At 46.3% G+C, this 15,171-nt stretch overlaps 1 protein-coding gene across 3 annotated transcripts in view; it reads right to left on the bottom strand.

Moving 5' to 3' along the window:
• Positions 1–2,179: 2,179 nt before the first annotated feature.
• NUP54 (nucleoporin 54) overlaps positions 2,180–15,171 on the bottom strand; it is a 28,447-nt gene continuing 15,455 nt past the window's right edge. For 2 of the 3 annotated variants that reach the window (XM_084855390.1, XM_084855389.1), the window contains 5 exons: positions 12,401–12,494; positions 10,567–10,674; positions 8,414–8,533; positions 7,329–7,439; positions 2,180–3,018 (listed from right to left, as the gene is read on the bottom strand). In XM_084855390.1, coding sequence (XP_084711516.1) covers positions 2,890–3,018; positions 7,329–7,439; positions 8,414–8,533; positions 10,567–10,674; positions 12,401–12,494 — 562 coding nt within the window. In that variant the 3' untranslated portion in view covers positions 2,180–2,889. The remainder of the gene's footprint in view (positions 3,019–7,328; positions 7,440–8,413; positions 8,534–10,566; positions 10,675–12,400; positions 12,495–15,171) is intronic. The other variant, XM_084855392.1, reaches the window with a different exon arrangement.

Here is a 15,171-nt window from a genome sequence, read left to right on the forward strand (position 1 = left end):
TTGGCCCTGGAGTCTTGAGGTTTTTATAGCTGGAGGGGACTTCCTCAGAGGTGTCCAGATCAATTAGATCTTGAGTGCTGCTAGCTTCCTCAGCTCCATTACCTTTTATTCGTGTGTACGAGTAGCCAACTATAGCCAATGGGGGTGCCTGGTTCTCAATCTTAAGACTGTTATCCCCTTTTTCAAGAATATACCCTTGCTATTATACACAGTTTGGGCTAAACCTTGCTCTTGAAAGGTGACCATTGCACGAATGCAAAACTAGTTGAAGTACAGATATTCCACATATACTATGTCAATGATGGTAAACAAGCCTGGGAACACCATATCTAAGATTTGTAGAAGATGTAACTTACATTCCTTCTGTGTTAAGAACCCTTTAGGTTTAGGGTAATTGGATAAAACTAGCTTATTACAGTTCAGTACTGAATTTTAGTTCTTGTTATTTAAAGACTTCTGGCATATTTTTATTCCTGACAGCATAGGTGACCATGGATCCTGTAAGTTAGAGTCCTCGTCCTGGGCAAGTATGGATGGCTGGGGCTGTAGCGAGCCCCCCACACACACATTTTGAAGCTGGGGTCTGGCGTCGTCATTTGTATTTTCTTTGATCTTAATTTCCATCTTAGTTGTCTGTTCTATTGTCTGTTTGGGATTATTATCTAATAATTTAAAAAGTTTCTGAAAATCTATTTTCCTAAAACAAGCCCTTTATATTTTTAATATTTTTACTCTTCTTTAATTTATTGCTCTCCTTCTTTCTAACCGCACTTTTGCATATCTTGCTCTTCCTCACTATTGGCTTATTTGCCTGTGATTTATATTCACTAGGCTTCCTCCCTTGACTCTCCTTTTAGCCTGGGGGCAGCCCTTTTAAAGCCTTCCACAAGTGTGGTCACAAATTTATTGCATTCAGACAGGAAGAGTTTAACCTGTTCAATGTCCTTCATCAATAAAAAGAGCCAGCCTTCAATTGGTAGGCTGTTACTCTGATTGGAGGACTCTTCCTTGTTTGCTTTTTCTTCACTGCGAGCAAACTCTGAAAGTTGTCTCAGCATCAGTTTGTGCACCTGATTGTTTACAGATGGCTGCATTAACTCATGTGATGCTCTATTCTCGGCAGCTCCCAACTCTAACGCAAGATTTACAGATGGTGTGTCCTCTTTTAGATCTTGAATGCTGCCTTTAAGACATACGGAGCAGTCTAAGATGGAATTTGATATGTGTAAAGCTTCATCATCCATCCCCTTGTCTTCCTCCCTTACTGGAAAGAATTGGGTAATCTTCGTTTGATTTTTTCGGCCATTTCAAGGGACACTCTCTATAGCAGGTATGATCCCCAAGGTTCTGTATGCCTTTCTGGTAAGCACCATTTCTTTAACTATTTCCAAAGTTAAACCCAAAACTAATGTAAACAAATAACAATTGCTGTGAGACACCACCTCCAACCGTTTGCACTCTCCTTTCCCCCAGTGAAGGAGAATTTTAAAACTCACACACACACAGAGGAGCTGCTGAATCACAAGGTTCACAAGGGAAGGGTTTTCAGAGAAGCATGCTTTCCGTAAAGCACAGCAGGATTTTTCCTGGATTTCCAGCTTTGTCTCCTACACAGTTTGTATTTCTGGAACCAAAATCAGCGCAGCAACAGCAGTAGCCTCCTCGTTCTCTCTCTGGGTGGCTGTGGGTCTTGGTGAGGGCCCCGTGAGGCAGGCCACAGTATGTTCCAATGTAATGTAGGGACCACTGGAGTTGGAGAAGTCTCTTGATGCAGATAGCCTCCTATGCAACGTCAAGTGTGACGTTCTTTCCTCGCCCCACCTGCAGAAGCCAGGGATCGAACCTGGGCCCTTCTGCATGCGAAGCACGTGCTCTGTCACGCTGAGCTATGGCCCCTTCCCTAACATGAAGTTTGCCTTTTTCACAGCCGCTGCACAGTGGGTTGACATTTTCATTGAGCTGTCCATCACAACCCCAAGATCTCTTTCTTGGTCACTTACTGCTAGATCAGATCCTATCAGCTTACACTTTGAGTAAAAGTGCCTACAATTAATCAAGCAGATTTTTAATTTAAGCGAACATATATATTGTAAGCACTTACACTCCACAGGGGGAAGCTGCCTTCCCCAAAACATCTAAGATGATGGCCACTGCATCATCTAAAAAAACAAAGAAAAAATTTTCTTCAGCACTATTTTATTCATGTGCAGATTACCACAGTAGTCAGTTAGCTTCTGCAATTATTTATAAACAAGTGTGTCATTACAAAGAGTCTCCAGCAGGACACTGGAAGTAAACATTTGATTTTATTACCTCTTAGAAGACCGATGTTGCAGATTCAGATGAAGCAAAAGGATATAAAAAATATAGGCTTTTGGTTCTGATAGTCAAAGTTCACCTTTCACAAATACTTCTTTTGCACAACCTCCCCCAAAGAAGCGCACTGGACACCCAGTTGTTGCCCCTAAAAAGCACAAGGTTTGAAAGCTTTATTTATAGGCCGTTTGTCTAGACAGACTGGACAAAAGAAATTGAACACAAAACACAGCAGTTATTTTGTGTTGTGTTTGCTGTAGGGGAAAAGTATTTCCTATCAACATTATAACTGAAAGTGTTTTTTAAAAAGCAAAGTTGATATTGTAGAAAATCAGGATTAAATCACAGAGTAGCTGCTAAGGAGTCTAAATGTCTTTCTTCTTGAAACCAAGTGCAGCTTCACAAACTTAAACCTCTTGAAGGTCAAGTTGAAAAATGGGAAAGAATGCCAACAGCACTGGAGCTCTCACACAACCTACACTAAGGTTTATTGATATAAAACACCTAGTGAGTTTTGGTCATGGAGAGGAAAGCAACTTGTTCCATAGACCTCTGGACAAGGGAAGGGACCCATCAACTGAAAACCCCTCCTCTGATAGGGATGCTCTCATTTAATCCATGTTCTATCAGCTTTATATCTTCCAGGTCATCTTTTATGATACTGATCAGATGACTCAAACCTTCTTGTTGTTGCTTCAAATGCTAAAAGGGAAGAGAGAGAACTGAAGTAAATGTTTCTTTTCAGCATTTCCAAGGCAAATGTGCAGATTTCGTGGCAATAATCAGCACTTACGTTTGTCAAATGCCAGATGTTGACACTCAAACATACCAAGAAGTCACAACCTTACAGGTACTTAAGGCGGGGCTGCCAGAGGCTGCTCGGGAAGGAGGACCAGCCAGCAGCTGCACCAGGTGGATCCTGAGCCTGAGCCTGCTTCTGCCCCCGCCCACAGGTACTTGAGGCGGGGCTGCCAGAGGCTGCTCGGGAAGGAGCCTGGGGAAGGATGACCAGCCAGCAGCTGCACCAGGTGGATCCTGAGCCTGAGCCTGCTTCTGCCCCTGCCCACAGGTACTTGAGGCGGGGCTGCCAGAGGCTGCTCGGGAAGGAGCCTGGGGAAGGAGGACCAGCCAGCAGCTGCACCAGGTGGATCCTGAGCCTGCTTCTGCCCCCGCCCACAGGTACTTGAGGCGGGGCTGCCAGAGGCTGCTCGGGAAGGAGCCTGGGGAAGGAGCCTGGGGAAGGAGCCTGGGGAAGGAGCCTGGGGAAGGAGCCTGGGGAAGGAGCCTGGGGAAGGAGCCTGGGGAAGGAGCCTGGGGAAGGAGCCTGGGGAAGGAGGACCAGCCAGCAGCTGCACCAGGTGGATCCTGAGCCTGCTTCTGCCCCCGCCCACAGGTACTTGTGCCCCCATCAGACTCCCTGCCTGAGCTGACGGAGGTGGTCTCGGACTTGGTGTTGAGGACCCCCGGGATGATGGTCCTGGGGGATCTCAACTTCCATGCCGAGGCCGCTGTATCCGGGGCGGCTCAGGACTTCATGGCTGCCATGACAACCATGGGGCTGTCCCAACATGTCATCTGCCCAACGCATATAAAAGGTCACACGCTTGATCTGGTTTTCTCGACTGGGCAGGTGGATGGTGATCTGAAAGTGGAGGAATTAACATCTGTCCCTTTGTCATGGTCAGATCACTTCCTGCTGAGGTTTAGACTTCTGGCAGCCTTTCCCCTCTGCAAGGGTGGGGGACCTATTAAAATGGTCCGCCCCCGGAGATTAATGGATTCCGATGGATTCCAGATGGCTCTGGGGGATTTTCCTGCTGTCGAAGCCCAGGTCTCTCTGTGGAATGCAGAGATGACTCGGGCGGTTGACACGATCGCGCCCAAGCGCCCTCTCCCTCTGAGTAGAGCCCGGCCAGCTCCTTGGTATACACCTGAGCTGAGGGCCATGAAGCAAGAGGGGAGACGGCTAGAACTCAGGTGGAGGAAAACTCGTGCTGAGTCTGACCGAACACAGGTAAGAGCCCACTATCGAGCCTACTCTGTGGCGGTGAGGGTGGCAAAGAGGCAGTTCTTTTCCACCAGCATTGCATCTTCTCAGTGTCGTCCAGCGGAGCTTTTCCGAGTGGTTCGCGGCCTGTTACATTCTGGGCCAGGGAGAGAGACGGTGGAACCCTCGGTAGCACGCTGTGACAAGTTTGCGCGGCACTTTGAGGATAAAGTCGCTCAGATTCGTCATGAATTGGACACCACCATTAATGCAGTTCCATTGGTAGAGGCGTTCAGAGCACCGTCTGGTCCAGTTTTATTGGATGAGTTTCAGTTACTGAGGCCTGAGGATGCGGACAAGGTGCTTGGCCAAGTCCGATCGACCACTTGTGTGCTTGACCCTTGCCCTTCATGGCTTATTAAATCAAACAAGGAGGGGTTGTCCGGCTGGGTCCAGGAGGTTGTAAATTCCTCCTTGAGAGAGGGAGTGGTGCCTGCTGCTTTAAAAGAGGCAGTAATTAGACCACTCCTGAAAAAGCCTAACCTGGACCCAGAGGATGTTAACAGTTATAGGCCAGTGGCCAACGTCCCCTTCCTGGGCAAGGTGCTTGAGCGGGTGGTTGTAGGACAGCTCCAGGCACTCTTGAATGAAACGGATTATCTAGATCCATTTCAATCGGGCTTCAGGCCTGGTTTTGGAACGGAAACTGCCTTGGTCGCCCTGTGGGATGACCTCTGCCGGGAGAGGGACAGGGGGAGTGCGACCCTGTTGATTCTCCTGGACCTCTCAGCGGCTTTCGATACCATCGACCATGGTATCCTTCTGGATAGGTTGTCTGGGTTGGGAGTAGGAGGCACTGCACTACAGTGGTTCCGCTCCTACTTGGATGGCCGATTCCAGAAGGTGGTGCTGGGGGATTATTGCTCTGTGCCATGGCAATTGTGCCATGGGGTTCCACAGGGCTCTATTTTATCCCCCATGCTGTTTAACATCTACATGAAACCGCTGGGGGAGGTTATCCGGAGGTGTGGGCTGAGGTGCCATCAATATGCGGATGACACCCAGCTCTACCTCTCTTTCTCATCAAAACCAGGTGTGGCAGTGGCTGTTCTGAACCAGTGCCTGGGCACGGTAATGGACTGGATGAGGGCTAATAAACTGAAACTCAATCCAGACAAGATGGAGGTACTGTTAGTGGGTGGTTCGTCTGCCCGGCTAGGTGATATTCAACCTGTTCTGGAGGGGGTTGCACTCCCCCTAAAGGATCAGGTTCGTAGTTTGGGGGTGCTCTTGGATCCAGAACTGTCACTTGAGGCACAGGTGAACTCAGTGGCACGGAGCACTTTTTATCAGCTTAGGCTGGTATACCAACTACGCCCTTATCTGGACAGAGATAGCCTAGCTACAGTTATCCATGCTCTGATAACTTCTCGTCTGGATTACTGCAATGCGTTATACGTGGGGCTGCCTTTGAAAACGGTCCGGAAACTTCAGCTGGTCCAAAATAGGGCAGCAAGATTGTTAACAGGGACTGGCCTGCGAGCTCATATTACACCAGTACTTTTCCAGCTGCACTGGCTGCCAGTCCATTTCCGGGCCCGATTCAAAGTGCTGGTGTTAACATTCAAAGCCCTTAACGGCTTGGGGCCAGGTTACCTGAAGGATCGCCTCCTCCCATATGTGCCTGCCCGGACCTTAAGATCATCATCAGCGGCCCTTCTCCGTGAGCCCCTGCCAAAGGAAGTGAGGTGGGTGGCTACTAGGAGGAGGGCTTTTTCTGTTGTGGCACCCCGGCTCTGGAATGAGCTCCCTAGTGAGGTTCGCCTGGTGCCTACATTGTACTCCTTTCGGCGCCAGATGAAGACCTTTTTATTTTCCCAGGCATTTTAGCTTTCTAAATTTTTATCTTTGCTGTTTTAAATCTGTATTTTAAACTCCTGTACTGCTGCTAGGTTTTATTGTGGTTGTATTGTTATATTGTGGTTTTAATGTTCTATATATTTTAAATTGTTTTATTGTGTGTTGTTTGGTTTTAATTTTTGTGAACCGCCCAGAGAGCTTCGGCTATTGGGCGGTATAGAAATGAAATAAATAAAATAAATAAATAAATAAACCTCCGATCCTTTCCCCTGCATCTCAGATGTGTATAGATTGTGGAGAGACTCAGGGGAAAGGCACATGCTGAAAGGCTGTCTTTCATATACAGTTAACACTGAAATCAGGTTCCAGGATTAGGTCATGGTGAGCTCTGCCTCTTTTAGCTCCAATGATAAAACTTAAATCTTTCAAACAGCTATTTATCACATTACCATTGTTTTCACAAACACGTTCAAACTGAAAGTATATTAAGTCAAAGAATTTGCTATCATTAGCTAACAAAAAACTCCATGCAAACTATGATGTGTCAAACCTTTTGCACAAAACTCTGGCAAAGGGTTGGCATCCCTGGAATCTCAGGGTGCTTTAAAAAAATTAAGAAAAGTTTTTGGCACTCATGGTTTTGAAGACAACCATGTGGTTGAGTAATATCGGGTGGCAAAATCTAAGAAATGAGGGTTCCCAGTGGAGAATTTTATTCTCCAATTTTACTAATCCAAATTGCAATGGCCTTCCCCTCCCTCCCCTCATTCCTTGCAACAGAAATGCCAAATTCTTTGAGAATGGTAACATGGGAAGCAAAATACAGATGGAAATCCCACATTTTAGTTTCCTTGGGCGAAATTCTACTGTTATGCTTTTAAACACCAAATCCCATACTTGTATTCTTAAGGCTTTTAGGAGGTACAGCATACCCTTTTAAAGAACAGCTCCCAAACCAGTCTTTTAGGTAGTACCACAACTCTTCATTAGAATGTATAGTCTGTTCTGTAAGGCCTGAGACTCAGTGTAGTAACGTTTCTTTATTACTGATGAACCAAACCAAAGGTAGGAAAGCCCATCAGCCAGTTGGGTCTGTCATTAAAGCAGAGATATGAGAGCACCATTCCGTCAGCTCGACCCACAAGGGCTCATAGCAAATACGCACCTGCTTGATTTCCTGCAAGAGGTCTGCATCAATGTAATACCTCTCCTCGGATCTCACAGCTCCAAAGTGATTCTGCATCCTGATCTGAGACATCAGTTCATTCAACCGACCCTGGAAAAAAGGAAGAGAGAAGGTTTAAATTCATAGAGAGGAAAAAAGGAGTTTCCTTTCCCTCATCTGTGGGATTAGGGAAGGGCTATAACATGTGGCAGAGATTTATAAGCAGGTTCAGACCTCGGCACCACCAAGTTACATATCTTCGACTTAAGTCTACACATGAATCAGAACAAGGGGGTGCAGTGAACTGTATCACTTCAGGCTGCAAGTTAGAGAACTGCACCCCCCCCACACACACCTATAATCTCCCTCTCTGTAGTAAACTAGCACATAAGGGAGAATGGTTTTGCTTTCCCCGAGAGGCTAGTTTTCTACTTAAATGGAGGTGGGGTTTGATTTTTTAAATGTTGTTTAACAGAGGAGCACTGAAAGATGCGACTCCACCACTTGCAGTCTGAAGCTGCACAGTCTGTTCTGCCACCTCACTCTGCTGCATGCCTAAACCAGGCCACAGGTAGCAAGGCAGCGAAAGACCGCTCCCCAAGGCCCTGGAGAGATGCTATCAAACAGCAGACAGCACTGCGGTAGGTGACCTAGCGGCCTGGCTCCTTACCTTCTCTCCCTAAGGCAGTAATCTTAAGCATGTTACCTTGGAAGTAAGCCTCATCGATTGGCTTGGGCGGCCTTCAAAAATAACCACTTACAAACCAGCAGTATACTTTGAAGGAACTCAAGCTTTTCAAAGTCACTTATTGTAAGAGAAACTGAGTCATGATAACATGCATCTAAAGAGGAGAACCTCAGCAGAGCATGAGAAACAGCAGTGGCATACACACATGACACAGGCTGCCTTTCATGTTAGCATTAAAGAACTTGGAGACTGAAGACTGACACAAAATGAAAGTTCATGGGAACAATTTGAGGGCAGCATTTGCCCTGCAGGATAGCAAGGTATCAGTCAGCTTTGGAGAAATCTCAGATTTGCTTTCTGTCACCCAAGGAATGGCCCAAAGCCCTGAACTGCTAACCTTGAACTGTGTAGGTGCATTGAGTTCACACTGGATCGTATCCAGCTGCACGCGAAGCTGTTCCTCATCTGCTTGGATGGCATAGCCACTTTTCCTTTGGATCTCTTGCTTGATTAATACCTGGACAAAGAAATAAATCACATGCTTCAGGAGGCTGGCTATACCTAAAGAGAGTCTATCCTTTTAGAGGCATGTACAGCTGAACATGGAACACCTGGTCCATTTTCTCCCTGCTGCCTTAGAGATGTCAGGAATACTTGGCTGCAAATAGAAAAGACACACCAGCCTCTGTTTTACAATAACCATCACACATATTTGAGGTCTCTAAGGCAGTTCAAAGAAATGAAGAGACACAGATCTTCATTTATACAATGCTACAAGTTATGCACAGATGTTTAAAAAAAGAGAGGAGCCTTATAAATACATTTCCCCCCTATTTGCATCTTTTACTGATTTTCAAGGTGGCAGTAAAAAAAGTTATAGACCCTAAGACAGACAGATCCGATGTACCTTCCAGTGTACCCAATTGCCTCCTACAAATCAACCACCCTACGTAACCATGCTCTATTTTTAACAAGAGGGGAGGGGGGGAGAGAGGAGGGGAATCCTAGAAAGGGAAGGGGGAATATGTGGCTAAGCCTAGCTTAGCTGCTCTAGTCTCTCTTATTCAAGAGAGCTCTAAAAATGACTTCCAGCCCTAGTTATGCTTAACTGGGGTTTCACATACAATGCATGCAGTCCTCTTTTCTTCCCAGTTCTTAACAGGTCCTCCAGCCAGTGTTCTACAGTTGAAGCCTCTTTAGCCTTAAAATCGAAATTTTGGCAGTGGGAAGAGATAGAGAGGGGAAAATCAAGGTTAACAAAGCAGTGGAGGGAAGGAATGGGACAGGCAAAGGGAGAAAGACATGAATGTGTGGGCAACTGCAGTGACATGTACTTAGTCCTCATCCCAAACCAAAAAGAAGCCTAAGGGGCTAAAACAAAGGCTTGATGGAAAAGGTAAGTTTTGAGGGAAAGAGAGAGATACGAATGCATACGTTGCAGGCATAAAAGGCAGTGGGAGAAAATGCTTGAGGCCAAACTTTTGGAGGAGGATGTAATGGGTGGTGCTGGGAATACACAGAGTAGGATTGCTCAGCAGAAGAAGTGGCCAAGACATGGCAGCAAGGGCAGCAGAGTGGCTCTTGGCACACAGCTCACCTAGAAGGGGCTTCTGATATTATGGACAGCTTCTAGAGAACAAGAATGGGAAGTCGGCTATGTATGGGCAGTCGGGGCATTATAACTTATCTGGAAGTTTATATAATCTCTTTGCTTCAGCCATGTTGAAGAAACAAGCATTTCCTGTGTAAAATTGATACATGGAACAGACAAAAGGAAGGACTTCTTCACAAGGTGCATAATTCGTTTTTGGAATTCCCAAAGGGCAGTTCAAAAAGGTCACGGAGGACAGGTTTACCAACGGCTATTAGCCAAGATGGCTATATGGAACCACCATCTTCAGAGGCAATGGGTCTCCAACACAAAAAGGCCTTTACGCTCTGCTTGTGGGCTTTCCAGAAGCATCTGGCTGGCCACTGTTGGAATCAGAAGGTGGAACTAGATGGACTTGGGTTCCTCTTCTTATGTTCTTATATATTGCAGATGGGAGGACTGAGACAGTAGTGTGTTGCCTAAGGCTATCTAATGACTTGCTGGTTCAACTGAGATTTGAAACAAAGACTTCCTGACATGTCATATTCTTAGCCATGACCCCGTGGTGTCAAGCCTCTTTCAGCACAAAGGCTGGATTCAATTTCAGGGAAGCTCTCGGGGACTGCATCCCAATGGGGGACACCCCACCCTGAAGGCAAAAGGGTGGAGGGTGAAGATACAAAAGATAGCAGCATATTGGCACTTACAGCTGTACTGCCAGTGACTAAGCCTTAGGAGAGGCATTTCAACCTCTTAGAACGGGGGAAAGTCCATGCAAAAGCTGAGAAACCACCAAATGATCAGTGGTCAGGGGAAAGGGGCATGGCCATCTGGGGACCCCGGAAGGGCTCAATTTGGCTCGTGGGCCTGAGTTTCAACACACTTGCACTACACTATGCCAGTCCTCTTAATCCTCCTTAACACACGGTTGAAACTACTAGGTGCAAACAAAGGCCTACCTGTAACGTTCTGTGAGAAAGGTCCATTAGCTTCCTCTTGTACTGAGCTATTTTAGCCATCGTTGTAGTCTGGTTTTTCTGAAGCTCACTTATGTCTTCTGATATTATCTAGAGATAAAGAAAAACTGCCTCAGTTGTACAGAGATAAAGAGCATGTTTTGAATGATCAACCCCCTTCTCCTCCTAGTATCCCTTCATATTCATTAGCCTTTTAAATCCTCTGTGAGTTCAACCCACAAACTAGTTACAGAATTATGGGGCTGAAGCAACTCCAAGGCATCTACAGTCACTGTCCTACCCTAAAAGGAAGGGTCCTTTGTATACTAATCTCCTATAACTCACACAACTCAGACCACAAGCCATGCACAGAAAACAACAGTAAATGTGGTGCACCACACAACCAGTATTTTTGGGAAGGGAACTTTCTTGTCTGACCGGCCGGCTGGTTCTAATAAGCATCCTGGAACCTTAGGACGTAAGCAAATTTGATACCATCAGAGTCAGTTCTACAATTATCAGTTCTACAAGGGAGGAGGTCTTACTGATGCAGCCACGGGATAAAGTAAGTCAGGGTGGTTAAAGCTTCAACTGGAGAACAGATGTAGTAATGGAATTTCCTGGGGAGGAGGGAGGGGGAAGCAGCAGCCCTCTCCTTTACACTCTAAGGCCTGTCCTGATTCAGCCAACAGTCAAAGCTTCAATACAAACATCTGGCCTACAGCACTCTCGACTGATGTCTTATGAGCTCCCATAAGAGGAGAGGAGGTCAACCCCTTCCTCAGCCCTGCCTGCTTTGGTAGCCCCTTCCCCTGGCCCCTTTACTTTTTTAAAAAAACCTCCCCATCCATACCAGAACACCGTATACCTGGCTAATGCAGCTTTTGATTTCCAGAGACCTAATGCCTGTTGCATTCCACAGTTGCACATGGCTCCTCAAGGGTAGCTCCTAAGGCAGGGATGGGGAACCTCGAGTCCGCAGGCCAAATCTGGCTTACCAGGCTGGCCCACAGGGCTTCAGCTGAGGCTCCTCCCCCTCCCCAAGCCCCTCCCCTTCAAGGCTAGCATGGAGAGCAATCCCTGCTATTCTCTCAGCTCAGTGATTCCCCCAAAGGGGGAAGGTGCAGGGTAGGAGAAGCTGTTCCACCTGAAGTGCCAGGTGGAAAAGCATTCCTCTACCCAGTGCCTTGGCTGGGCAGCTTCACTGTGTGCAGACTTTCTCTGGACAGGGAAAACCCGTGGGCAGTGAAGCCAGGTCCCCGGTGGAGGAGTGCTTCCCCCACCCCACATCCTTCCAAAAGAGGGAAGGTGCAGGGCAGGTGAAGCTGGGTTCCCAATCAAAGTACCGGCCTGGAGGAGCTCCAGCCAGCGCTTCAGCTAGGGACTGGATGACAGCAGTGGGGTTGGGTCATGCCCCCCCAATGTCATTCAGCCTGCAAAGGGCTGGATGGGGAGGATCACCCAGCCCTCCATCCAATTTAAGTTCCCCTTCCCTGTCCTAAAGCCTCTGGAACAGATAAGCTCTACAGGCCCAACAGAAATTTTGGAGAACACATGCAAGAACCCAAGCGTGGCATTTTCCATGCTCATTACAATGGAGCTGGCAATAGCCATCCAGTCCACAATACATTTCAGAGCAGAGAAAGTTGCCACTCCCTACCCCAGAGTCCATACCACCAAATCATCAGCCACTGCTAAGCATCCGGTGATTATGGTATTAGTTTCTGGCATTTGCAATGTGGGATTTAAAAGGAAAAAGAGACCAGTCTTTTAGCCAGAGCTTTCATGGTCAGCCATAGATCTTCACAACAAGGGGTGTCAAGAGGTCAATACTCACATCTAATCTGGTTTGATGCTGCTTTGTCATCTGGTCTTGGACCTTCAACTTCCTCAAGAGTTCTTTGAAGCCAACCATTGGCACTGGAATCAGCCTACAGAAGTAAGAGCATTGATGTGGCAAAAATTAGGTAGCACCTTATCTTTTTTCTTTAGAAATAGTGCTACAGAACTGAAAACTGGAAGATTAGTCCTTCATCAACATGAACAGGAAACACTATAAAGGAAAGAACAAGGTGCCCTAAACAGGGAATCAGGAACCCTCATCTTCCCTTTATAAGAACTGACACTGGGATTTTCCTCTGGTAAATACTAAAGTATTTTAAAAAATTAAATACTAATTCCCCTTCATGGATCACTGCCTTGTTGTGGCGAAGGGGCTTGCGTAACTCAGTGAAGCCATAAGCTATGCCGTGCAGGGCCACCCAAGACGGACAGGTCATGGCAGAGGGTTCTGACAAAATGTGGTCCACTGGAGAAGGAAATGGCAACCCACTCCAGTATTCTTGCCAAGAAAACCCCATGGAACGTATCACAAGGCTAAAAGAGATGACGCCGGAAGATGAGCCCCTCAGGTCGGAAGGTGTCCAATATGCTACTGGGGAAGAGCAGAGGGTATTTCCAAGTAGCGCCAGAAAGAGTGAAGCGGCTGGGCCAAACCCGAAAGGACACTCAGCTGTGGATGTGTCTGGCGGTGAAAAGAAAATCCGATGCTGTAAAGAACAATATTGTTTAGGAACCTGGAATGTCAGATCAATGAATCAAGGTAAGCTGGAGGTGGTCAAACATGAGATGGCAAGATTGAACATCGACATCTTGGGAATCAGCGAACTAAAATGGACAGGCATGGGCGAATTTAATTCAGGTGACCATCATATCTACTATTGTGGGCAAGAATCCCTTAGAAGAAATGGAGTAGCACTCATAGTCAACAAAAGGGTGGGAAAAGCAGTACTGGGGTACAATCTGAAAAATGATAGAATGATCTCAGTACGAATCCAAGGCAAACCATTCAACTTCACAGTAATTCAAGTCTATGCCCCAACCACTGAGGCCGAAGAAGCTGAGGTTGATCGGTTCTATGAAGACCTACAACACCTTCTAGAACTAACACCAAAAAAAGATGTCCTCTTCATCACAGGGGATTGGAATGCTAAAGTAGGAAGTCAAGAAATCACCGGGATAACAGGCAGGCATGGCCTTGGTGTACAAAATGAAGCAGGACAAAAGCTAATAGAGTTTTGCCAAGAGAACATGCTGATCATAGCAAACACTCTTTTCCAACAGCACAAGAGGCGACTCTACACATGGACGTCACCAGATGGTCAATATCGAAATCAGATTGATTATGTCCTTTGCAGCCAAAGATGGAGAAGCTCCATACAGTCAGTCAAAACAAGACCTGGAGCTGACTGTGGCTCAGATCATGAGCTGCTTCTTGCAAAATTTTGGCTTAAATTGAAGAACGTCGGGAAAACCACTAAACCGTTCAGGTATGACCTAAATCATATCCCTGATGAATATACAGTGGAGGTGAGGAATAGATTTCAGGGATTAGACCTGATAGACAGAGTGCCTGAGGAACTATGGACGGAGGTCCGTAACATTGTTCAGGAGGCAGCAACGAAATCCGTCCCAAAGAAAAAGAAATGCAAGAAAGCCAAGTGGCTGTCTGATGAGGCTTTACAAGTAGCTCACGAAAGAAGGGAAGCGAAAAGCAAGGGAGAAAGGGGAAGATATACCCAACTGAATGCAGAGTTCCAGAGAATAGCAAGGAGAGACAAGAAGGCCTTCTTAAATGAACAATGCAAAGAAATCGAGGAAAACAACAGAATGGGAAAGACTAGAGATCTCTTCAAGAAAATTGGAAGTCTCAAGGGAACGTTTTGTGCAAAGACGGGCATGATAAAGGACAAAGAAGGCAGGGACCTAACAGAAGCAGATGAGATTAAGAAGAGGTGGCAAGAATACACAGAAGAACTATACAGGAAAGATCTGAATGTCCCTGATAGCCATGATAGTGCGGTCACTGAACTTGAGCCGGACATCCTAGAGAGTGAAGTCAAGTGGGCCTTAGGAAGCATTAGTAACAACAAAGCTAGCGGAGATGACAGTATTCCAGCTGAGCTATTTAAAATCCTAAAAGATGATGCTGTTAAAGTGCTGCATTCAATATGCCAACAAATCTGGAACACTCAACAGTGGCCACAAGACTGGAAAAGGTCAGTTTACATTCCAATTCCAAAGAAGGGCAACGCCAAAGAGTGTTCAAACTACCGCACAATTGCGCTCCTTTCACATGCCAGCAAGGTGATGCTCAAAATCCTACAAGCTAGGCTTCAGCAGTATGTGAACTGAGAACTACCGGAAGTACAAGCTGGGTTTAGAAGAGGCAGAGGAACTAGAGATCAAATCGCCAACATTCGCTGCATCATGGAGAAAGCAAGAGAATTCCAGAAAAACGTCTATTTCTGCTTCATTGACTACGCTAAAGCCTTTGATTGTGTGGATCACAACAAACTGTGGCAAATTCTTAAAGTGATGGGAGTACCAGACCACCTTACCTGTCTCCTAAGAAACCTGTACGAGGGTCAAGAAGCAACTGTAAGAACCAGAGATGGAACAACCGATTGGTTCATAATTGGGAAAGGAGTACGACAAGGCTGCATATTGTCACCCTGCTTATTTAACTTATATGCAGAGTACATCATGAGAAATGCCGGGTTGGATGAATCACAGGTCGGAATTAAGATTGCCGGGAGAATTATCAAC

This window comes from Heloderma suspectum, chromosome 5, assembly GCF_057233095.1.
Source record: "Heloderma suspectum isolate Gila_16-S chromosome 5, 16-S_ref, whole genome shotgun sequence".
Classification (NCBI taxonomy): domain Eukaryota; kingdom Metazoa; phylum Chordata; class Lepidosauria; order Squamata; family Helodermatidae; genus Heloderma; species Heloderma suspectum.